At 39.1% G+C, this 25,871-nt stretch overlaps 1 protein-coding gene, 1 long non-coding RNA gene and 2 pseudogenes across 2 annotated transcripts; 2 read left to right on the top strand and 2 right to left on the bottom strand.

The window, feature by feature from the left end:
- Window positions 1-4,511: 4,511 nt before the first annotated feature.
- Window positions 4,512-6,671, top strand: LOC126626751 (uncharacterized; annotated as a pseudogene).
- Window positions 6,672-6,820: 149 nt separating this feature from the next.
- On the top strand, window positions 6,821-9,602 carry LOC126626750 (probable aminotransferase ACS10; annotated as a pseudogene).
- Window positions 9,603-10,179: 577 nt separating this feature from the next.
- On the bottom strand, window positions 10,180-14,148 carry LOC126626749 (probable LRR receptor-like serine/threonine-protein kinase At1g12460). Its single transcript, XM_050296145.1, has 2 exons — window positions 12,050-14,148; window positions 10,180-11,958 (listed from the first exon to the last, which is right to left on the bottom strand). Exons 1-2 carry the CDS (start codon window positions 13,219-13,221, stop codon window positions 10,473-10,475), a joined length of 2,658 nt encoding a protein of 885 aa, XP_050152102.1. The 5' UTR covers window positions 13,222-14,148; the 3' UTR covers window positions 10,180-10,472.
- A 1,389-nt stretch (window positions 14,149-15,537) lies between these two features.
- Window positions 15,538-18,457, bottom strand: LOC126625288 (uncharacterized). Its single transcript, XR_007624373.1, has 4 exons — window positions 18,181-18,457; window positions 17,938-18,097; window positions 17,764-17,832; window positions 15,538-17,068 (listed from the first exon to the last, which is right to left on the bottom strand). It is a non-coding gene; the product is annotated as an uncharacterized LOC126625288 (long non-coding RNA).
- Between the last annotated feature and the right edge of the window lie 7,414 nt (window positions 18,458-25,871).

The raw sequence follows: 25,871 nt of genomic DNA, 5'->3' as shown, positions 1-25,871 counted from the left end.
GCCCTAGTATAACTAGATGCACGATGGCTTGTGCCGGGATTCCTAGAAGTAACCATAATGGTCTTTTTGAAGGCTTAGCTAACTGAAGGATTTTGGGTCTCTTAGCCTAATTCATAGGGAACCGGGCCTTAGAGACGAACTGGGCACAATACGTAGTACATCCGATGGACGGCTGCCCTGGAACCCTAAAGCTGCTACCAAGTGCACTAAGGTAGCCTATGGTTTCCCAAAGACTGCCTACGGCTTGCCCTTCGAGCAGTAAAGTTGTGCTAGACTTATACAACCACACATTCTTGTGAAAGGTTAAACAAGCTAGCGCGCATATACTAAGCTTTATCCACTACCGACATGCTACGTAGTCGATAAGCTTCACCTCTGCCAAGCGCGGAACAACCTACACCAAGTCCTAAAATGTTGTGATACTTGCTACACAACCTACGAAATTGGAGAAAGCCAAGGTTAACAGCCTAGTGGTTACGCGGACTTATCTGCTTCTGTAAGTAAGGCATCCGGCTGCCAACCTTATGGCTAACAACTTTGCAAAGTTATACACCAACACCTACAGTTGCATAAGCTACGCAAGCTTGTCTGCTTATAAAAAAGTAGCATGCCTGCCACTGGTTTATCAAGTCTAAAGGTTAGGGCATGAACAAAAAAAACGAAGATGAAGAAAAGCGAAGGAAACATGTTTATAAGCAATTAGCAAAGGCCGAAGGAGTTCACGCAAAACAAGAGCTACAAGGAAAAACAAATAAAATCCTAAAGGCTACCTAGAAGACTACAACAACTTAGACATCCTACGACTACTCGTTCGCCACACCTTCAGCAACCGCGACGTTCTTAGCAGCAGCATCATCCAGCGCTTCACCCTCGGCTGCCCCAGCCTGGGCACTAACTTCTCCAACTACTTCACCAATGGAAGCCTCAAAAGTAAAAGCAAGCAAGTCTTCCGAAGAAATAAGGAAGGTCTCCAAACCTCAAGCCCATCTTTCTCACCCTTCAGCTGCTCATTCTTCTCAAGCAAACCAACATGGACGCGCTGCAGCTCATCCACTTCCTTCTTCAAACTTTAGTTGATCTTCAGTACACCTTAAAGTTCCAACACTTAGGGTTCAAGTCTATTGACTATTCTCTTGAAGTGGATCACTTAATTATAAATAGCAATCAACTCTTCATTCTTTGCATAAGCAGCGAAATGAAGCTCAGAAACTGCAAACTCAAGATCTTGAATCTGAGGTATGTAACATCCAATCTCCTTCTCTGCACTTTCATACTTAACTTGGATCGCGTCAAGCCTAGTCTTCAAGTCAACGATCTCGTGGCGAGCGGTCTCAAGCTACAGAGAAGTGGGGGCAGAAATATTAGACCCTTTCAAAGCAACAAGCTCAGAATCTAACCTCTAGATCTCATCGGCTAAGGAATAAGCTTCAACTGCCATAGTCTTCGCCATCTCCTTGGCAACCTTGCTATATATGCATCATAGCAAGCAGAGCAGTCCTTTTATATTGGGTTGTATGCTTCGTAAAGGAACTTGGGCAAACAACCTTTCTAACACCATCAACAAACTTGGCACAAGCATCCATGTCTTTAAGCAAATTTGGTTTCAAAAGCACACAAATCTCAGCAGCCTCCCCAGAAGCAGGCTTAGTGGATTTCTCATAGCTACCTATGCGAGCAGTCTCCTTTTTCCTAGTAGGAGAAAAAGTCTCAACAGCAAAGGGAGTGGGCCTTGGCGCCACTTTAGCAGTAGAGTCCACCTTATCACTATTCATAGTAGTAAGCCTTTCCAAAGGTGAACCGGACTTAGCTCTCAACTGACATCTTGGTACAAACTTTGGCACTAGGGGTATGATAGGGCCTTTACGCTGAGCAATCCTATCAGCAATCGTACTAGCCATTCTCGACATGGTAGGTGCCACAGGCACAGATTTAGCAGCCTCATTTTTTCTTCCCATTGGAAGAAGTTATGTCAATCACAGGCATCTCGGGAGTAGGCAAACCCTCATGAGCAGCGGAGGAAGTTTTTAGTTTTTCTCAACCGGCATCTCTTGAGTAGGCGGGGAAGATCTCTTCTTTCCACCTTCATTCATAATAGGCTCTACAATAGCAATCAGATGAGCCAATGCATCCGCCTTGATCTTCTTTACCTCATATTTCGAGAGCAGTCCACATTTTTCCCGGTGAAAAGAACTAAGCAGCCAACGCCATTCACGGTACTCAGCAGGAAAGCTTAACCTAACATTCCAACAGGTAGGAAGCATGCATGCCCAGCATTCCAGCAGCTCATGAGGTCTGCGACCTTCTCCTTTCTCTCAATCATCGGCCTAGCCAGCGTCAAGACCAAAAGCCCAAAAGACATGAGCCATGCAACCTGTCTAGCACTACATCCCAGTGCTTCAATCTGCGGCCCTAGCCGCCTGAGCTGTCCATGGCTCAAGCTAAGTTAAGCAGCCTAAAGCAATGGTCCTTGCCACAACACCTCATCAACCTATGCCGAGCCAACTCCTGGCCCTTGCCAGTCGACGTGCCGCACCACCCCGACGGCTGCCCCGCAATAGCACTATCCAAGAGGAAAACAAGAAAAATTAAATTTTTCTTACATTGGTGCGGCACGAAGAAGACGAAGAAATCAACGAAAGACGGTTATTTGCACGGGCAAGATGTAAAAGATTGCTAGAGGAGGGGGAACGAATATCTTCTAAGCTCTTTCTCTCTTGTAAGGTAGAATAAATCGTTCTCCAAAGTTGATTTAATAACCCACTTAAGGTGGACTTAAACAGGCTTTGAGAGAAATTTATTTTCCTTTCCTAAAAGGATCTAATTTCCTATTAAAGAGGAAATCTACATCAAAATAGGAAGCAGTCTTATGTTTCCTAAAGCAAGAAGATCTCTACACCCGCTGCCCTTTCCTGCGAGCAGCCCAACAGGTGTGGAGGCATTTGTGGAGCCAAAAATAATCACAAGGCGACACGTGGATTTTTGGACAAAAGAGGATAAAAATACCTTTGAGGTACAACGGGATTCCTACACGGGAGTAGCGGGCATTCATCCTTCAACTAAATCAAAAGTGCCCAAAATAGGTAACAATTGAAAACCTATCTCATCAAATCCCTTCTACAAGGTAACTCCCAAAACCTATTTCATTCCATATATCTTTTACCTCTTTTTCCCTTTTTTAGCTAATCAATTAGCTATTTATTTTATTCATTCCATAACCTCCCAAAAACATTTATTTTATTATGTTAATTAGCCAATTAATATATTTATTCCTAATCAATATATTAATTGCTAATTGAATCACCAAATAACACCCAAAAAAACATCCCAAAGGCAAGCCACCTTTTCTCCAAAGGGGACCAGCCATACTCTATATAAGCTACCCAATTTTCTCCAAAAAGAGAGGTCCACACTCTTGCAAAACTCCAAAAACTCTGTAAACACTTTTCTCTCTAAATTCTAACTTTGTCATCGGAGATTCTTCGGCCAAAGCCCCCCCCATTCATCATGGGCACGTGAGGCTTTTGGCCTTAACCAAAGGTGTTAATTGTTTTGTATATGCAATTTTTTCCAAAATCAAGGAGGAAGAAATTTGCATCCACAACATTATTCTTGCTTTAAGTGCCCCCATAAACTCACTAGTAAATGGAATAAGGATTGTAGGCAGTTTTTCTGGGGTAATACCAAAAAATATAATCCAGTGAGTTGGGAAAATGTTTGTAGACCTAAACAGGCTAGAGGTTTAGGCATCAGGAACATTGAACATTTTAACAGGGCTTGTCTTGCTAAGTTGGGATGGAAAGTTCTGTTTGATAAAGATAACTGGTAGGCAAATATAGTTAGAAGGAAATATCTTAGAATTGATTCCTTTATGGAAACTAAAGCTAAGCAAAACCATTCAACTAGAAAGGCATTCTGGGTCATCTCCAAAGGTATGAGGTGGGTAGTCGGTGATGGCAAGGACATCTTGTTCTGGACCCATAACTGGGTTTTTCCTTTCCCCCTATTTCACCTCATACCAGAAAACAAATATCAGAACATTCAATGGGATATAAAGGTGGCTGAGTTCATTGTTGATGGGTAGTGGAATAGAAACACACTAAGCCAGGTAATGGATAGTGACATTGTTAGCAGATCTATGACATCCCTCTCCCTATCCTTGGCTCAAGGAACACTGTTGTTTAGGGCCCAAGTAACAATGACAAGTTCTCGGTTTAAGGCTTCTGAATAAGATCTGGAAGCAAGTTGTTCCTCCAAAGATTAAGCTGTTCACCTGGAGTCTTGTGAAGGAGAAATTACAAACTAGAAAGAGGCTTAGCAAGTTTATAACAACCTTGGATAGCAAATGTCCTTTGTGTAATAACCATGAGGAAGATCAGGATCACCTTTTCCTCCATTGCTCGTATGTGAAATAGGTATGGAACTACTCAAATGATTCTTTATTTTTAAATATTGATAGTAACCTCATGGTGAGTCAATTGCTATGTGGCTTACCACACAATGATAAGAGTACAATGAGTAGTTTAAGTAAAGCTCTAACTATCTGTTGGCAAATTTGGAATGACAGAAATGCTAGTATAAACAATGAGAAGTCATTTCATTATAGGTCTTTTACTCGCGCCATGAATATGGTTAATGATTACTTCAAGGAGAATTTAGGTCATGTAGAGAAAGCTTGCTAAAGACAATTTGATTTAAGTGGCAATGCCCAATGTGCCCTTATGTTAAAATTAATTTTGATGGCTCAGTTTCAAACTCTGGGGTAGTAGGGGGTTTCGTGGTTAGAAATTGGGAGAGCAAACCTATCCTTGCAGGGGCAATGAACTTGGGTTCTGTGACCATTAATGTTGCTGAGGCTCTAGCTTTACGGGAAGCGTTGTGATAGGGATTTTACCACCTACAAAAGTAGGGATAAAAATACTTAAAATACTTGCAAGAATACAAGGTAATTGTAGTATAGATGGCTATAGCAAGGTCATTCTCCACAGGGATTAAATGAATAATTTGTATCAAATCAAATCTTAATTAATTACTTAAAACAAAGTTTTGAAAAAAGTTGAATTTTTTATTTAAAATAATAAAACCGAATTTAATAGAAAATAATTGAATAAAATGACAAAATAAAATAAGCTAAAAGAAAACGGTTTTTGAAAATTAAATTGTAAAAGCCTAGGGTTTTGCTGTCACCTTAACAATCCTATATAGTTCTTCCAATTACTTATGAATTACACATGCATATTTTGAAGGTTAGATTTTCCTAATATATGCCTACTTGGACCCCCAACATAAAGTGTATATCAAACATGCAACCCATCTGTGGTATTCCAATCAAATCTAAACATGCATGACTCATTAAGCTTTATGAAACCTTTTGAAAAACCATATAACCCTTAAGACGTGGTATTCGTCCTAAGTGAACTCGCACATATTAATCACAAGAAGCCTTCATCAATTTCAAGGACCGACCTCCAATCAAAATTGCATCAAATTACTTTTCTAAACATCCTAATGCTAGCTAAGCATTAAGACAATTAGATAGTTTAAACCGGTGATTAATAATTCAAACATGCATGCATAATATCATAAGCAAATTGAAAAGAAACTACATATTCTTGCTAAGGCTCATGACCTCGCCCTAGCAAACGGAAATTAGTTACTAACAATCATAAACAAAATATTATTAAAAACAAGGATAGAAAACACCTTGAAAATAAACTTCAAAGCTCTCTAAAGTGTGCATGCGTTTTCTCCTCTCCCCCTCTAAACCCTAATGGCTAGAAAGCCTTATTTATACTACTAGAAAATAAAACCCTACCTAGAAAAGTTGTTAGAATAATACTTGAAAACCAAATAAATTAAAATAAATTAGGAAACATAATCCTAAATTGACTAGTAAAATTTGCCCAAAATCTGCATAATCTGAAAACAGCCACGTTTCTAGATCTTCAGGGCTCCAAAACAGGCCCAAAACGGTTAGAATTAAAGCTTGAGATGTCCTGAACATAATTGCAAAAGGCCTCAAACCCGAAAGACATCATCTTGGACACCAAAAAGCCCAAAGAATCCCAAAACGTCAGTTTGACAGCACCATGCGCTGCTCCTTTATTTCATCGCCATAAATAAACCGGTTGGTAGAAAATTATGAAACTTTGATACGATTAAGTCAACAGACTCACGAACATCTTCTAATTGGAATCACTCCAAAATTCATCCGTTTGACTACTTTTTACTCTATAGGAAGTCAAATGTCCTACATTAAGAATATAAATAAAAGTATCAAACTTTCACAAAATAAACAATAAATTAATACTAAGAATAGGATAAAACATAGATTAAAATATCAACTCATCACGTTGATCTGGGCTAGGAGGAGAAACTTGAATTATGTGGTTGTGGAGCGCGACTCAAAGCTAATCATTGATTTGGTCCGTGGGGCTTGTGGTGTGGCTTCAAACTTAAGATCCATCATTGAAGACCAGGTGGTGCGCTTCATAGAAACATATTTCTATGATATCAAATGGAGACATATTTTTAGGGAAGCAAATTTTGTTGCAAATGCCATAGCCTCTATTGGGCTTAAGAGAAAGGAGCTTTGTATTTGGGATGCTTGCCTCCCAATGGAAGCAAATATGGCTTTTCTTTTCAACTGAAATGACACTGGTTGTGTAAGGGATTTTTCTCTTTGATGTATTCCTTTTGCTATAAAAAGAAAAAAAAAAAGAGACTTACAAAAAAATTTAGCTCTCTAATCTACAATCGTGTGATTCATCAGCATCAAAAATAAAATTCAGAATATATGGTGTGAAATACAACCTTGAAATTTGTTCGGACGCAGGACCCCTCGTGGTGGTTGTTCCTCGCGTCAAATTCCCCCAAAAACCCCAATATTGAAATATTTCGGCACTCTTCCCACGCACTGTCACCCGCACACACGACACACCATTGCTTCCTCTGCTCTCTTCCTCCTCCTTCTCCAAGCTGTGTACTCTCCGACGATCCGAACACCCGATTCAATCCGCCCAACATGTCTCCAATATGACCCGGACCCGGGCCCCCGTCCCAGACACCAACCGCTCCAAAGTCACTGGCGGAGGCGGCGGCAACAGCGCCATGAGAGTTATAGTCCCTCTCAAGGGCGTCGTCCAAGGCAGGGGAGGTCTGCTTTTGGGCTCGGTCATACCGTGCGCCTTGTTTTATTTCCTCCAGCTCTATCTGAGACAACACCACTCGAACCCCAACCCCCCAACCCCAACCTGCCTACGCCTTCGCCGGAATCCGAGTCCGAGCATGCCGGACAGCCGGTGGAACTTCCCGTTCTGCCCCGGAGTGTCTCCCGGACCCTCCTCGCCCCGAGGTGCGCCGGGGGGCCAGTTTACGTATCAGGTCTGGCCAATTCAGTTCTGAAAGGTGGCCAGTCGCCGTACGACGTTGGGTTGAGGAAGGTGGCGGAAGATCCGTATGACGAGTTGAGTAACCCGAATGGGGTTATTCAATTGGGTTTGGATGAAAACAAGGTGGGTCGAGCTTGCTTTGGCTTGTATTTCTTCAAGTCTTTAGCTTTTTACAATTTTCAATTTTTTTTGTTTAAAAAAATTAAAATTTAAAAATTGGGTCTTGTTGAATTTTGGATTGTGCAGTTATCGTTGGATTTGGTTGGAGATTGGTTCCTGGAGAATGCAAAGGAAGCAATTCTGGGTGGCGGCGAGCTCGGAATTTGTGGGATTGCTTGTTACCAGCCTCTTGATGGATTGATGGAGTTAAAAGTGGTAAGTTTCATAGTACTCATATTCCAAGATTGTAATTAAAAGTATGTAAATGCCAATTGATATTAGAAGTTGTGTCCTTTGATGTAATTGTTGTATGTCAAAATTCGAATGTATTAGTTTGGTTGGTTAACGTGGGAACCTGATTTGAATTTTAACTTTGTATTTTCTGTATCGATTGTATGATTAGTTTGGTCAATATATGAAAATTGAGATTTGGCTCTGGTTTTCTGTTTGAATAACAATTGAGATGTCTGAAAACTTTTCAAAAAGTATGTCCAAGTTATGAGTCAAAATGGTTGAGTTTTTTTATGCAATATGTACCTAATGATCGAAAGTTTTGTCCGAATCCAGGTGGGATTCAATAATTTTAGGTATATCAAAATAGCAAAGTCACTTGAGACAATCGGTGTTAAGTTTCTAATTGAACATGGTTTCAATGTTTCTCCGAATGATTTATTGCCTGTAGAATACAATTAATTACTTGCGAACTTCATAGTTGATAATTTGCACAAATTGGCTAGAAAATGCTATATCTTACTAGAAAACTAGAACTAGTAGTGGTTGGTCAAATGTGAGTCCGTTTACTTATAACAGTTATAAGCACTCCATGCAGGTTGATTTTTAGGATGCATGTGCTTTTACATTATATATTTCATATGAACAGTGGCAGTCAGTTTTTTGTGCACTCTCTAATTTTCCAGACCTGTAGGCTGTGGCAGGATTCATGTCTCAAGTCATGGGGAAGTCAGTTTTCTTCGACCCCTCCCAAATAGTATTGACAGCTGGTGCAACACCTGCAATTGAGATACTAAGTTTCTGCCTAGCAGACAGCGGAAATGCATTTCTTGTTCCGGCGCCATATTACCCTGGGTAATAACTATCAACTAATGTCAACATAGAAAGTTTCTGTAGGTAAGTATCTCTGCTCTCTGGCTCTGAAGTCCTGACTTTTTGAATATGATATGCAGTTTGGACAGAGATGTAAAGTGGCGAACTGGAGGAGAGATTATACCTGTTCCATGCCGTAGTGCTGACAAATTCAACTTGTGCGTGACTGCTCTTGAACGTGCATTCAACCAGGCAAAGAAACGCGGTGTAAAGGTTCGTGGGATTATAATTTCAAATCCTTCAAATCTCGTTGGCAGTTTATATAGTTGTGAATCACTTTACAACCTTCTAGACTTTGCCCGAGAGAAAAACATACATATAATCTCAAATGAAATATTTTCTGGATCCATGCATGGTAGTGAAGAGTTTGTAAGCATGGCAGAAATTGTTGAATCGGAAGATATCGACCAGAACAGAGTTCATATAGTATATGGTCTATCGAAAGACCTTTCTCTTCCAGGTTTTAGGGCCAGCGCTATCTACTCCTTTAACAAGGATGTTCTGGCTGCTGCTAAAAAGTTGACAAGGTTCTCGTCCATTTCCTCCCCATCCCAACAGTTGCTCATCTCTATGCTTTCAGACACCAAATTCATCCGGAAGTTCATTGATACTAGTAGAGAAAGGCTTCGTGGAATGTACCTTAAATTTGTGACAGGTTTGAAGCAATTGGGCATTGAGTGCACCAAGAGCAATGGGGGTTTCAGCTGCTGGGCTGACATGAGCGGGTTAATCCACTTTTACAGCGAGAAAGGGGAGCTTGAGCTCTGGGATAGATTGTTGAATGTAGCTAAACTAGATGTAACACCCGGATCATCATGTCATTGTATTGAACCCGGATGGTTTCGGTTTTGTTTTACAACGTTGACTGTAAAAGATATTCCTGTTGTTATGGAACGAGTTTGGAAATTTTCCGAAACCAGTAAATCACACTGTTGAAGTATTGTTCATTCATTCTCCGGGTTCAGCTTGCACAGAATTTTTTTTTCTTAAGAAATACCACTTGCTGTAGACACTCTTGTTTTAGGTCAGTGCACCTGATCCAAGAACTAAGCACAATTGCTTTCTCTTGTGGTTAAAAGGGAGAAATTTTTAACCGAACTGGCCACACCGTTTGTTGGTGCTACTAATTTGATAGTCGAAATCTCATGCACCTAGTGTAAAGTAGTGAAATGATTGCCAGACACCATTTTTCTTATACACATTCAGTTTGTTTCTGTCCCCAATTCTCCGTGATTTGTTCAATTCAAAGGTTAACATCAAACAAGGTACACATGGACAGAAAACGGGTGCGAAAATCAATTTCTACATGGTATTAAAAGAAAAATACGTCTGCTGTAACATAAGTAGATACCGTGTTTTGGTGTGATAGTCACCACGAAAAATTACTCGCAATTAATTCTTATTGAAGATTTTCTCTTGGCAGTGACAATATGCAGAACTCTCTCTCTCTCTCTCTCTCTCTCTCTCTCTCTCTCTCCATTTTTTGGTCGAAATCTCTCTCATCTCTCCATTTGTGCACAAGAAACCAGAACAAAATGTTACTACATTTCTTATTAAGTATTAATTTATCCCTCAATGACATACAATAAATGAATGTTCTTATTTGCAGGATTGAAAAATGTATGAAAACAATTGATTTTGGTAAACCCCAAATGAATACAATGAATTGTATCTATTTTTCCTATATTCAAAAACCCTCCTACTCTCCCCAACTAATCCAACCATTTCAGGTAACTATCTTTCTGACCTCTGCTCCGGCGAAGATGCATCATTGATCCGATGCTGAGGCAAGAGCATAATTTATCGATTTACTTTGACAAGCTAAGCCTCCAATCCGTTTCTGATGGATTCAAGAACCTGTATAACCTCAGCCATGCTTGGTCTTTTCGAAGGGAGCTCGGATGTACAAATCAACCCTAATTTCATCATCTGGATCAGTTCATTCTCTACAAAATCCCTTAAGCTTCTGTCAAAGCAATCTGATGCAAAGCCAGTCTCCAATAATCCCCTAACATATTCACACAAAACCACCACCTCATTTGCAGTTGGACTCTCTACCGGTTTCCTCCCTGTGACCAGTTCCAAAAGAACCACTCCAAAGCTATAGACATCACATTTCTCACTTAGTCTCAGACTCTGAGCCAGCTCTGGTGCAACATACCCAACAACATTGTGGAATTTGGTTAAACCGTAGTTATCCAACATGGGAAGCAATTTACCTAACCCATAATCAGACAACTTTGGCTCATATTTCTCATCTAGTAGTATGTTGGTGGATTTAATGTTGAGATGGAGAATAGGAGGTCTACAGTCATGGTGAAGGTAGGCAAGCGCCTTAGCCGTTCCCAAAGCAATCTTAAATCGCCTACACCAATACAGTTCACTATTGCCTCTGCTAGTGCTTGGTCCCGGATAATGAAGACCGTGTAGATTGTCATACAAATTCCCATACGGGACAAATTCTGATAGCATCAACTGCATTGTCGACGACCAATAGTAACCTTGAAATGCTACTAAATTGGGATGCTGAAGGTTGCCCAGTCGTCCAATTTCTTGCTCAAATTCATCTTGATTTCTGATACTTCCCAGAGTCTCGAGCTTCTTTACTGCAATTGAGATGCCACCTTCAAAATTTGTTCTGTAGACTGTACCAATTGATCCACCACCTATTATACATTCTTTGTCAAGCAAAGCTTTTGTGCCGGACTCCCAGTCTTCATACCTTGAGGGCAAACTTTGGCTGAAGAGAACCAGCTTCCCGATTATAACATTTGAATCAGTGGAGCCAAGTGGTGTGCTCTCGACAACCAATGTCACATCGGCTTGCTTCTTTCTGTGGGCTTTGACGTTCATAATGCATACCAAACATACTCCACTAAGAATCACTGCAGCGGCAACAATTGCAAAGATGGCAGGCACACGAAGAGCCTTGGGTTTTCTCAAAGTGGGAGTGATAGTACCATTACCAGTTGCTGAGCAAGGCGTGTCCAATGGAGCACCACAGAGGAAGGGGTTATTTATAAATGCATAGGAGCCGTAACCTTGAATAGCTGCAGGAATGGTGCCTGAGAGTTTATTGGAGGAGAGATTAAAATAAGTCAACTTTGCTAGGTTTCCAAGGGAAGAAGGAATTGACCCCAAAAGTGAATTTTGTGAAAGATCCAGATATTGTAAGCTGGACAGATTTCCTACATCTGGTGGGATGCTTCCATTGAGCTGGTTTTTATGGAGGTCAAGGATTTCAAGGTTAGTCATGTTGTAAAGACCTTGAGGAATTTCTCCCTCCAACGAGTTACCAGAAACATCCCTGTAGAAACAATAAACATAAGATATTTTCGCTTAGATATAAAGACATTGCACGTAAATTTAAACAAATTTCATAATGTATTTGGACTCACAGCTCACGCAGAAACATGCAATTGCTTATATCATGGGGTATTTCACCAACAAGGTTGAGATTGTGCAAATCCAAGACCTGAAGCAGCTGAATGCTTGCAAGCTTTTCTGGAATAGTTCCGCTTATTGAATTATTACACAATTGGATCACGACAAGCCTAACCAGATTCCCGAGCACATCTGGGATGCTCCCATCCAGCTCATTGTACCCCAACTCCAAAACCTTGAGACTTCTACAGTTTGTAATACTTGGAGGAACCTCTCCGTCCAACACATTCCATGAAGCATCAAAAGACTCCATTCTCTCACTACAAGTTGTAATATCAGGAACCTTCCCGTTAAACTCATTATGCGATACATTGAAATAAGTAAGATTGCTCAATCCAAGAACCCCAAATGGTGCCGAACCAGTAAACAAATTGCTACTGAGATCCAGTAGTTTCAAGCTGTGGCAAGCCGAAAGCTGCTGCACAACGCTCCCTGACATCGCATTGCTTCTTAGTGACAAATAATTTAACCTGGGAATATTGCAAATTGGCGAAGGTATGCCACCGCTGAGATTGTTGAAAGAGAAATCAAACCCTTCAAGATTCGAGCAATTCGCCAATGATTCCGGCATTGAACCCAAAAGAGCGTTATGAGACAAAGAAACGAACTTGGTTTTGTAACAGTACTTAAACAAAGCCGATGGAATCTCCCCAGTAAAACCATTCCTTGACAAGTCAAGAAGCCTAATGCTAGGCAAGTCACCTATAAACTCTGGAATCGACCCAGATAACGCATTTGAACTAAAATTGATCTTATACAGTGTTCGAATCTCGGCATACTCATTCGGTATACTTCCCGAAAATCTGTTCCCAAACAATGTCAAAACCCTCAGGTATTTCAACCCGGACAAAGCCGGAGACAACACTCCACCAATGCTAGTGTTCAACAAAACTATCTTATCTACAAACCCAGCAGAGTTACAGAACACACCACCATAATCTTTGCAAGGATTCCCAGTAAAAACCCATGAGCCTAAACGATTGTACGGATCATTTGTTACATTCCCTTTGAATTGAAGTAAAATCTCCTTCTCAGTTACTGAAGTAACATCAATTATTGCCAAAAATAAAGCAACAACAAAGCACAAAAGGGCATGAGAAAGGCGAAAAGTATGAATCTTTCTCATGCTACTTACAAATCTATACAGTAAATGTGTGCGGTAAAAGAAGGGGTCTACCCGTTTGGCATTATGGTAATTGGATCTGAAGCAGATAAGATCTGACTGCTACTTTGCCTCCATTGTTGCACTTTCTTTCGAGTATCCGAAACGCCCCATCACGATCATGGTAAAGAAGAAAAAAATTTCACTTCTGGGTTTTGCTGGAATTGCAGAAATCTCTGAGAATTCCACCACATTTGCACAAAAAGATGAAATTTTGGCTTCTGGGTTTGTCTCAGTGGATGCTCAGGATTCAGGAACAACCAAAGATCCAAGATTTATGAAGCGTTTTGGCTTCTGGAACGAACCAAAGCACCAAAATTTTAGTTTTTTGGCTTGAAACAATGGAGGAGAAACAGAGAAAAGTAATGGGAGGTAGGGAGTTACGGGGTTAACTGTGAAAGGGAAAAGAAAATGGAGGAAAATGGTGTGTGTATGTGTGAGCTGTGGAGGGTTTGGCTTGGTTGGAAAGGAAGCAGGTGAGAGAGTGGGAGTCAAAATTTAATGTAACTGCTTATAATAGTCTGGAAATTCAGCAGTTTTTTTGCCTCCACTTAAACTGATGCTCAACCACGTGCATGCCCTCTCTCTCTCCCCTTTCTTTCTCTCTCTAACCTCTGTGTAGTTTGTAATGTCTGAACAATGATAATGAGGGAGGAGAGAGAGAGAGAGAGAGAGAGAGAGAGATGAGTGTGTGTTTCTCTCTCCAGGACCGAGTTGGGTCTGCATCTCTTTCACAGCATTCATTCTTCCCCACCAACCAAGCTACCAATTCCAGTCACTTCCATAATTACTATCCAAAGAAAACTAAAGAAAAAAAGAAGAGTGAAGAAAAAGGAAGAAGAAGAAGAGGGTGTCTCGAATTTGTCTCTACTATTGGTTGACAAGTAAACAAACTCTCTCTCTCTCTCTCTCTCCTGCTTTTGCATTGAACCGTTTTAAGTAAAGACTTTGAGTCTTTGACAAAGGAATATGATCATATTCGAATTCTGATGATCACTTTAGAGTTTTTGCTAACCTGTTATTTTGCAGTTATAAATTATTTTAAAAATAATCGTACGATATGCGATAAACAAACATTATAAAGTAGTGATTTCTACTATCTTCACAAAGAAGATCCTTGTTCTTTGACAAGACATTGGTTTTGTTTCTGTTTCTTTTATTAATTGTTTCACAAATATCATTAGTTAATTAATTACTTAATTAAGCATATTGTTCTCTCTCTATAATAATAATAAAAGGGAATATCGAGGAGAAGTCGTCTTGAACGTTGCATTTGCGCATTTTCCAGCTGGAAATGACAATCATCTGCATTAACTATGATGTCAAGTTTCTCCAACTCCTCATACTTGAGAACGACACGTGGCCAACTGGGTCAATTTCTCTGCTTTCTTTCCCCTTACTGTGAGAGTACATTTTTACATCTTTGTTTTTTTCCATTCAAACCTTGTCTCTTTGCATTTGACTAGGATAGGAAGAATCTTCTCACCAAACTTTGCAGACCCAACTCAAATTTGCTTTTAAAAGAAAATTGAAGAAGAAAAATATGTTCTTTTTATTATATATTTTTATATAATATATAACCTACTTTAAATTCAGAGTAATTCTTACTTTATTATTTTCAAATATCGTTATATTAGCTTAAAAAAATATCATGAATTCGCACTGTGCTACTCTTGAGTGTCAAAAGGATCGTTAAAGCTTAATTGCGGCGCTTATTTGATGATAAATAATTGTGCAGAAATATGACGCTGGGCACCCCAAAACAATTAAAGAAATTAATTATTTTTGGTAAAATAAAAAAAAAAATTGTTAAAAGAAATAAGACGCTAGGATGCGGGCTCTCAATCATTCATGGAACATAAGTATAGGAAAATCCCAGCAAAATTTTAATTTCAATTTTTTGCCGGGAATTGGATTTTTGTCCACGTGGCAACATATGTTACTCTTTAAGTTTTTGAAATTTTAGTTTGACATAACTTATTTCAAAATCTCGGCTCGAACCATCTTGTACACCTTGCGAGGCTAATAGAAGCCAGAATTTGGGAGAAAAACATAAATTTACGTAGGAAAGCGAGGCCAAAAAACTAAGGTAGTACAAATGCAAATTTCATGATACTTGAGAGTAGTAATGTGAGAAATATTGTTAGCTCATTTTGAATTTTTTTTTTTTAAATCGATGAAAGCTTTTTTGGTGGAAATGATTTTGGAATCAGATCATTAGTAAAAATGCAAGCAAATCTCAGATAAGCACTTAACTCAAAAACAATTCTGTGAAAATGATTTTAGTCATTTTAAAAGCACTTTTAAACGAGTCATTAATAAGTGTATAGAGGGAGACTCCAACTTGGAGGTGTACAGTAGAGTACATTTTTTAATTTTTAGTACAATATACATTCGCTTGAGCTAATTTGACTGCACCAAAATATGCGAAATACACACTGATATTACATCTGAAGTCCTAAGTTCAACTCTCTCAGTCTCCACTATAGCTTGTATAAAACAAAGTATACATAATAAAGAATGCAACATTTGGCAATTCCGTTGGTGGTCCTAATACTTTTACGAGTTTTTTTTATTTTCTGTTCTTTTTGCCCACTTAATTCCCTTCTCTATCTGCATCAAAGGTGACACACCCCATCCCGAAGGAGGGCATGCTGGCCGTCACGTGAGAGTGACGTAACACAGTACGGAAGCTTTAATATACAATTTATAAGTTGATACACCCGAAGGTGAGTCCTAATTTTGTCCAATCTGTCAGAACACCGTCGAATTCCTCGTAGTCACCACACCTTTGTGATTCCTGAACCTGGAGGGGTGCAAAACCAAAATTGAGTGGGTCAGTAAAACAATTCTTTTCCAAATCCAAACATTTCTCAAAACGTTGTAACCCCTCTCCGTAAAACCTGTATACTTTCCCAGAAATGTAAAATATAAATATACATATATATTCTCAAAACTTCATAACTACTATCTCAACATTTTTCTTTATCAATCATGCCATGCCATGTCTAATTCAACAGTTAAGTATGGATGCATCAACAATAATCATATCAGGTGCAAGAAAGTAATCAACCGGAGGCCCTCTAATAGCCTGTACGGTTGAACCTAGAGCTCAAAATCTATCACTCTCACTCTGCCGGAGTCACCTCTGTGACCCGTCCGGCCTTCTGCACACAAGTTACGCTCTAGTGCTTCTCATAAATCATTTGTGCACATAATCTAAGGTCACCCACCAGTCGGAATCTCACTAACACTCTCGCGACTGGCCTGTCGTACCCACTCCGCGTGGACTGTACGACTAGCATCTACTTGGATCCAAGGCGAGCGTGCGATGCGGTGAATACTATAAGCACTAAACTATGGTGCAGGATTTGAGCTCAATATACATCAACATCATCATAACAGAAATAAATACTCACCTGTGCGTCCACCGCACCATTTCATACATATGCATCATAAATCAATTCTTACCTGTGCGTCCACCGCACCAATTCATACATATGCATCATAAATCAATTCTTACCTGTGCGTCCACCGCACCAATTCATACATATGCATCATATATTAATTCATGCATGGCATTTCAACTCACATTTCTATATACTTTTCATATCAATTCTATGCATGGTATTTCACTTCCCGTTTTTCCACATAACTCATATGCATTTCATTTTAAACATATTTTCATTTCAATTCAATTTCTGGGAAACGTCAAGTATATATATATACGGAAAACAAAACTGCCCACTCACCTGGAGTTCGTCCAACAACTCCCTAGCACCACACATCAAGGCGTCATGACGATCGCCGCCTAGAATAGTAATCAAATCCAGGCTCAGAATTCATATCGATAGAATATATAACTTATATAAAATACGTCACTATGTTGATCGATCCGAAAGATCTGCCACTCAGATTTTAAATCCATAACTTCCAGAGGTCCACAATATATCTCTAGGATAACATCCTAAAATTTCATTACCATCCAACGGTCGGATCTCCGTCAATTTCCAAAACTAAGTGACGGTTAACATTTTATATTATGGACTTACAATTCCAATTCCGGAAGATCCGTAACTCGGATTCCCAATCCGTAAGTTCCAATAATCCTCAAATATTACGTATTACAACGTATCAAAGTTTGGTGACGATCCAAAGGTCGGATCATCAATTCACATTTTCACCTAAATGTGAAAACTATAAAACGTTATTTGAACACCTAACCAACAATCCTTAATAACTTTCTCATACGGTGCTCAAATTGGGTATATGAATATACCACGGTGATCTACTCGACGTCACGGACGTCGACATATTTTTAAAATAATTTTATTTATTTTTTTTTTAACTGTAGCACCTTCTTCTTCCTTGGGTCGCCGGACTGGTTTTTCCGGCGGCCGTTTTCTGGGCAGTTTTTCAAATTGCCATAACTTTGTCATTTCTCAACGAAATCAAGTGATTCAAAAAAGAAAGTTGTAGCCCTTGAAGAGACAAAGAGAATGGTACCTTGCAAAACACCTAGTTCGCCGTGGTTTGGCCGGAAACTGGCTCGAAAGCCTCGGAGGTCGCCGGAAACTGGGTATTTTTCAAATGAGTATAACTTCTTCAATACTCAACGAAATTGAGTGAAACAAAAAGGAAAGTTGTAGTACTGGACGAGACGAAGAGATTTATACCTACCTCGACTCCTAACTCGCCGGGGATTCGCCGGAAAACGCCTCGAAAGCTCCGGCCAAACTTTGAACTTGTCGATCTCCGTGTTCTTACGTCCAAAAACTTCCAACGAAGCACTCCGAGCTTCCTTGGGACCTCACCAAGCTTGCTATGAGCTTGGATTGTCCTAAAACAGAGTCAATTCGAAGATCATGAACAGTGCACTTTCACGGGAACTTTGAAACTAGGATTTTCCGAAGCAAAACTTACCTGAAATGGATACCATCGTGATTGTGGAGGTTCCAGGAGTTTGATGGTGGTTTTAAATCCGGCGTTGGTATTAGTTTTAGGTGGTTTTGATGGTTGCCTGTGTGTTCGAGAGGGTGAGAGAGAGAGAGTGAGGTCTGAGGAAGAGAGAGAGTATGAAGGACAGTATACGGGAAATGGGGAGGGTTTTGAGGTGTGGGGATCCCACATGTCCAAACCAATCCCAATTTCATAAAATTCCATCATAAAATTTAAGTCTAAGTCTCCACTCTAATTATCAAATTTTTTTGGAGCTTAGATATAACGAACGTGAAAATTATACCTTAATCACGTATTAGGGACATTTTCGTAATTTCATGTCCTCGGAATTAAAAATTCCGGGACGGGCTGTGACAAAAGGACCCTTGAGCAAGAAGAAAAAAATGAAAATAAATAACCAGTGGTTGCACCACACATTATTGAATTATTTGGTTGGTTAGCCTGGCAAGCACTGCATAGGATGGCTTGGTAGTTGTAAGTTTCACCTTATTATCTCTCTGCACGAATTTGCTATACACATTTGTTGTGGCATTGCATGGAATCTTCTTCTTGCCCCTGAATTCAGATGTTTTTTTTTTCATACAATTACTTATTTTATTTGGCACTTGGAACTTTTTTATATGTTTTGTTTTGTAGGATGGTAATGGGACAATAACTTGGAACAAATTCTGTGTTCTGAACAATACACAAGAGTCTTTGGTTCAATAAAATGTGCACCAATTTATATGAATCGATATGTTAGGTGCTAATGATATGTTAATTTTTCAATTTAGTGATGTAACAAGTTAATAGCATTGCACAACGTTTGACAAATTTTGGGGTCTTCGGACTTCTTAACGAGTTGCTTTAGTTTGAAGAACTTTTTTACTTTTAGGAATGTAATATATGCAGATCAAACACCACAATTATCTTTCTTTTTTTTTTTGTCTCTCAAAAAGCTCTGCCTCTCTCGGCCAACCTTAAAAATTACTTGTCAACTGCCGACCCTTCCTTTGCTAGGGTCGGTGGCAACCAAATCCTTCTAATTCTCAGCCATCTTCTCTCTTTCCCCAACCTTTCCCTCCTTTTCTTTACCTTGCTATGTTTATTTTCTGGGTTGTATTTGGTTTGAGCTTCTGTCAGTGTTCCCTGAGCTTTGTCTCAATTTACCCTGAGCTTGTCTCAGATCTGCCACTTTCCCTTGCAAATATCTTTCCTCACCGCATTTCCTTTAACATCTACCTTTGCTACTCAACTCTTTGGATGTTTCATTCATGGATCTTCTTTGGCGGCTCTCTTTGGTGGTTAGTAGCTTTTAAAGTGTTTTTTGCACTATTTGGTAGGATTCCCATTGGACTTGCACTCCATATACTTTGTATTTGATTTACTTAGGCGAAGACCTTTAGCTTCTAACACTCCCCCCCCCCCCCCAAAGGTTAAGCTTCACATTTACTCCCTCTCACAATCCAATACTAAAAAAAAGTATGACTTAAAGTTAAGTCTTGGTGTAACCCTATATTTTGTCTTTGATCTACTTAGGCGAAGACCTTTAGCTTCTAACACTTCCCCCAAAAGGTTAAGCTTCACATTTACTCCATCTTGCATTCCATTACTAAAACAAAACAAAAAAAAGGCAAGACTTAAAGCTAAGCCTTGGTGTAACCTTATGTTTATGGAAAAGCTTTCAGTTTGTTCTTCAAGCATTCTTATTGCAGTCGTTGCTCCATCATACATATCCCTTATTTCTTGGATATATACTACTCGTAGTCCTTTCTTCTCTAGAATCCTCCAAATAATTTCTCTTTCAACCTTATCATACGATTTTCCAAATCTATAAAGATCATGTGCAAATCCTTTTTCATATCTCTATATCATTCCATTGATCTTCGTAAGTGATAGACTGCCTCCATTGTCAAGTGCCCTGGCATGAACTTGAATTGATTCTGAGACTTGTGTCTCTTGCCTCAATCCATGCTCAATTACCCTCTCCCAGAGCTTCATTGTTAGCTCATTAACTTAATGCTCCTATAATCATGCAACTTTGTATGTCGCCCTTATTTTTGTAGATAGGCACCAAAGTGCTTTCTTGCCACTTAGGGCATCTAATTTGTTTTCAAAATCTTATTGAAAAGCTTTGTAAGCCATGCTATACCCATCTCTTCCAAGAACTTCCATGCTTCAATCATCATATTGTTTGCTTTTCTTTGCTTCATCTTTATCAAAGCTACGACCACTTCCTCTTTCCTCATTCATCAGTAAAAAGAGTAATTTCTACACTCTTCTGATAACTTAAACCACCCAAAGAAGTGCATTCATTGAAGAAATTATGAAAATAAGCTCTCCATTTGTCTTTAACCGTGTTCTCCTTGGCTAGAACCTTTCCATTCTCATTCTTGATACACCTTACTTCGTTTAAGTCTCTTGTCTTCATTTCCCTTGCTAGCCAGTTTATAGATATTCAACTCTACTTCTTTGGTATCTAATATACATGTCGTCAAAAGTCGCTAGCTTCGCTTCTCTAATAGTGTTCTTTGCTTCCGTCTTTGCCATCTTATAGTTGTCACAATTTTCATCAGTTCTATCCTTGTATAAGGCTTTATTAAATATATTGAAGTGATATTTGGTCTTATGGGTAGGCCTAGCAATTCCTGATACAACCTGATAACCCGACACAACATGAAACGAAATTAACTGGTGTTCAGGTTGACACGATAACGAATCAGGTTGTTATCGGGTAACCCGATAAGCACTTGTAAGATAACGGATTGGTTCGGGTATACACGTGGGTAACACGATACACGATAAGCAAAATATTAATTTTATAATTTTATAACCCTAAAAAAATACTATAATAATTATCTCTACTAATTAATAAAACACTAGTTGTCAACCAAAACTATATGAAATTACCAGTTTAACCCTCTAATTAAAACAGAACATGAATAAGAAATATGAGGTAGAAATGTAATTTCACACAACAAATTTTGCTAATTTTTTTCAAAGCCTCACCTACATGTGATCCTAACATATCTCTAATTTTTTAGTGAGACATACGACTTATTCTTTTCGCGTATTTGTGTAGTACTCGATGATACGAACGCATAGACGCCTGAGGAAGTGAATTTGGAGCTATGGGTGAGGTTTTATAGAGTCACAAATCTGAAAAGTATGTTTCTAAGGCATTTCTATTTATTATTATTATCATTATCATCATCATTATTATTATTATTATTATTATTATTATTATTATAAGTTTATTTGAGAGTAATGAAGGAATGAAAGAAAGAGAAGAAGAAACAGGGGAAGATGGGAGAAAGAAGAAAGGGTATTGGTTGCCCAATCAGAGAAGAGAGGGATAGACCAATTAGGAGGAGAGAGTGATAGGAGTGACCAATCAGAAACAGAAGAAAGGTGGGGAAATGAGAGAAGAAGAAGGGGGTGACATGGGCCCGTTCAAGCCTTCGGACTCGACTAGTTCCGCCTACTTCCTGATGGTTCACCGTCATTTTTCCGGCGATTCAAACATTCCCACTACCTGCAACCTACTTCATAACCTTCCCTCTTCCATTTCCACCCACAATTAGGATGAATTTGGTGGTAAATTGTTCAAAAAAACAAAAAAAAACCGGTGGTGGGTGCCGTGAGACTTTTGCTCGAAATCCACCAATTGGGAAACGTTTTCCTTCAATTAACACCACCATTAGACTTTCCTAGAACCCATGAATAAAGCCCAAGTAGTGATGGAGGCGTCGGAGCAAGTTTAGAGGTCGAATCGAATCACACCAAATTCTAGGGTTCCGGCAGGTTCGAGGTAAATTGGAGCCTTTCCAGGCCAAATTAGACTTGGCTACAGGTATAAAGTTTACTCTACTCTTTAAGATATTCATTCCTGTTAATTTTGGTAATTTTTGGAAATAGTTGGATTTTCTGGCGAGTCGGGGCGGCGCGTGGCCAGGGGGTTGTCGATGTTATTCTTAGGCTAAATTAGATGCCTTGAGCTCAATTTTGGTAATGTATGACGTAGGTTGATTATTGGAACCTAAATTCTCTACGTTACGTTAATAGGTCATTATATGAATTGACGATCCGATCGTTGGATCGTCACCAAACTTTAATATGTTATAGTACGTAATATTTGAGGACCATAGGAACTTATGGATTGGGATCTTCCCGAATTGGATTTGTAAGTTCATAAAATAAAATGTTAACCGCCACTTGGTTTTGGCAATTAGCGGAGATCTGACCGTTGGATCGTAATGGAACTTTAGGATGTTGTTCTAGAAGTATAATGTGGATCTTCAGAAGTAAGGGATTGGAAATCTGTGATGCGGATCTTTCGAACTGAACTACGTAGGGATGTGTGTTATGTAGGTTACATATTTTATTGATAAGAATTCTGAGTTGTGATTTGATAATTGTTCTAGTAGCCAATCGTTTGTAATACCTCTATGGTTGTGCTAGGGAATTGTAGCATGAACTCCAGGTGAGTGGGCTTTTGTTTTCAGTATATATATGCTTGCTTGGTATTTTTCCTAGAAAATGCGTTTAAATGGAATTATGTTTTGAAATGCCATGCCTCATGATTTATACTTAGATTATGAGTTAGTATAGTATGCATATTGTGATTTGACGCTGTGGACGCTCAGGTAAGTACTAGGTGAGTTATAGATTGTTAATGTGAGTTGATGAGTATGTTGAGATGAATTGAGAGCTCATAAACCTTCACCCCGGTGTTAGTGCTCCCCCCCTCATGGCCAGGGCACATGCCTTCTCGTGAAGTTTACCTCCCGCATCGCACGCTTACCTTGGATCCAAGTTTGGTGTATAGGCCTGTCGTACAGACCACTATAGGTGATTTCAACTCGTAGGCGACTCGTGATTATTCGCACAGTCTTCATGTTGATTGTAGCACTTGAGCGTATTTATTTACACCCAGGTCTGTCGTACATACCACTATAGGTGATTTCGACTCGTGTGCATGTATACTTGTTGAGCTATGGGTTCAACCGTACATGCCACAATAAGTGGATCCGGCTGACATATAACTTTCATTGATTTACTTCACCTAGTTTACTCGTTATTGATACTGAGATATTTGACATGGCATATATGTGGATTTTGCTATTTCGAGTATGGTTTCGATATATGTATATATTCTATTTCTGGGAAATTATACAGGTTTTACGACGAGGGGTTATTACCTTTGATAATTGAAATGGTTTTTGAAAAGCTTTGTTTTTGCCCACTCACACTTTATGTTTTGCGCCCCTCCAGGTTTAATTTGCTGAAAGTTCGTATCGATGAGGATTCTTTGCAAATCTCAGGATAGGTGGTTACTTCTGAGGGTATAATCCTTACCCACTCCATTATACTTACTTATGCTCTAATGTCACGTGTGAAATGGGTTCATTCTTGCTCACCAGCGCACTCTGGTATTTAGGCACTCTTAGGTTTAAATTTATTCACATTGTTTTCCACATCATCACACTTTATGGCTTCGTCACCTTCCAGGTGTCGACCAACACAGCTCGATTCGGAGTCCTAGTGGACATTCCGGGTCGGGGTGTGTTAGTTTGGTATTAGAGCATAAGTTGGGCAATATTGCATCCATCATGCGTGATGAATGCATTTTATGTTCTTGATTCTAATCTTTGAAACTTGCCACCTCGTCGATTACGAAAAATGTGTTAGTTTTTCCTAAGTTTTGGGTAGTTTTGCTGTCTTGCCAATATTTTAGAAGGTCACTCTGGCAAACATTTTTTTTAGACTTAAAGCGAAGAACTTTCCTGCCAAGGAAGATGGAAATTTGAGACTAGTTGATGGTCTTAAAGCAAGGTTAATGTATCGATGTCGGTGTATCACCAAGGAATCAGGGAGCTATAAATCAATTCCATCATTATTTTTGAGCCATCATTATCAATCTTTTCGAGATAGGAAACCATAACTAATTTTGATTCCTTGGCATTACCCATTATTATACCATTTAGTAGGATTTCTACGAAGCTTACTTTGTCAAGATTCCAAAATTGTCCTGAGTGAGAACTTGGTGCTAAAGTGGTAGCACTCGACAAAAGAAACATCTGGGGGACAGTCACTTTTGATTCCTACTAGTACTAGCCTTTCTAATCACACTAGTTATTATTTCAGATTTTCAAGAGAAAGATCGACTTTCGTTTAAGCCGTTCAAAAGTAGATTATTAATAAATTCTTCTTTCTGGCTTTGGGAATCCTAACCAATACTAGTTTTCGAATTTCTTTTGGTGATGTACTCATCATTTTGATGAGTATAGGCACCGACGTGCGAGTTGTTAGATCGATGAGTGGTGCAAAATCTTTGAGATAGTGAGTATTTTTCCCTAGAATTATGGAACCTCTCATAGGACAAATTCCTTATCAGTTGTCCAAAAACCATCACCCGAGTGGGCTTTAGTCTGTAATTAGCCTATAGTGGTGCTACTAATTGACAATATTGTCTGATATCCATGAACTGTCAACTAGTATTTAGGCGGTATGATTTCTGATATCAGAGACAAGCTAGTATTTGGAAGTGATACCCTTGTACCAAAAAGCCGATTTACAGTTTCAGGGTAGCGAACAATATTAAAATTATCGTATATATGTCAATTAGCGGCACGACTAATAGATTGATTATCAACGACTGTTGAAGCCGAAGAAACTAAATTTCGGAAAGTTAGGAGCAAGCCTTGTATTAGGACAGTAAACTCATAGATGTTTCTACCTTATCACCTATCTAGGTAAACAGAATATCTTCAGCTAGCCACCTTCTGGATCACTTCCACGGGTAGATAGGAGAGTCGAAGTATGAGTTAATTTCTCACTGTTAGAGTGATATGAGTATCGAGAAAGCTATAAAGACCTATTAGCACATGGCGTGGTGAAAGGAAATATTACAGTACGTTCTGAGGACGTACATTCAGGCGTAATATTCCAAAGCCTTACTTGAGATACTATCATCGATCTACTTTTTTATATTACACTAGTTTTCCTTGTGACTTTTTGAACAAGTCATATTTCATTGAAAGAACTTAATCACTCAAGTGTACCGATTAGGGAATTATCCAATCAAGCATTTACTTAGGGAACTTCAAACCTTTTGCTAAGGTGAAAGACTGAACCCTAGGTTTGTACCTAGACTTTGACAACTTGATCTGGTGGCGATTAGAATGCATTTAAACCTACTTCGAACTGATGGTCTAGTTGACTGACCTTTATAAATCCGAGTTTGCCTCCATGTCTGATGAGTTCGTAGTGGTCTTATCAGTGATTTTCTTATCTACCTCGATAGCGAGACCAAATTCTTTAAGCTTTGTTAATTAGCTATATACCAGATTCCTCGATTTTAAACTTTGTTTAAATTGATACTCTTCTTGAGAGATGCGATCTCAATGGATGAGATTATTATTTTTTTCTCAAAAAGCAACGGAAGAAAGTTGACATTCTCACAAAGGGTTGTGAATTCGAGATATTGTTGATCTTGTCAATTTTATTGACAATTTTTCAGTGAATTCTCTGCTGCAATATCCTTCTTCACTTTTCGGCCGAGAAAAGTTAGCTTGTTTTGAAAAGTTGGATATGAATAAAGTTTTTGGTAATCAAATTATTGTCTCAGTTCACCATTGCTCTACATTCTTCGATGATGTTGATCTTCTGGGAGA

The sequence above is a fragment of the Malus sylvestris genome, chromosome 6, assembly GCF_916048215.2.
Source record: "Malus sylvestris chromosome 6, drMalSylv7.2, whole genome shotgun sequence".
Classification (NCBI taxonomy): domain Eukaryota; kingdom Viridiplantae; phylum Streptophyta; class Magnoliopsida; order Rosales; family Rosaceae; genus Malus; species Malus sylvestris.
This window is presented reverse-complemented; position numbering and strand designations above follow the sequence as displayed.

Coding starts and splice junctions, on each gene's coding strand:
- LOC126626749 (XM_050296145.1), bottom strand. CDS start 13,221: ATGAGAAAGATTCATACTTTTCGCCTTTCTCATGCCCTTTTGTGCTTT. Junction 11,959..12,049: donor TGCATGTTTCTGCGTGAGCT/GTGAGTCCAAAT, acceptor TTGTTTCTACAG/GGATGTTTCTGGTAACTCGT.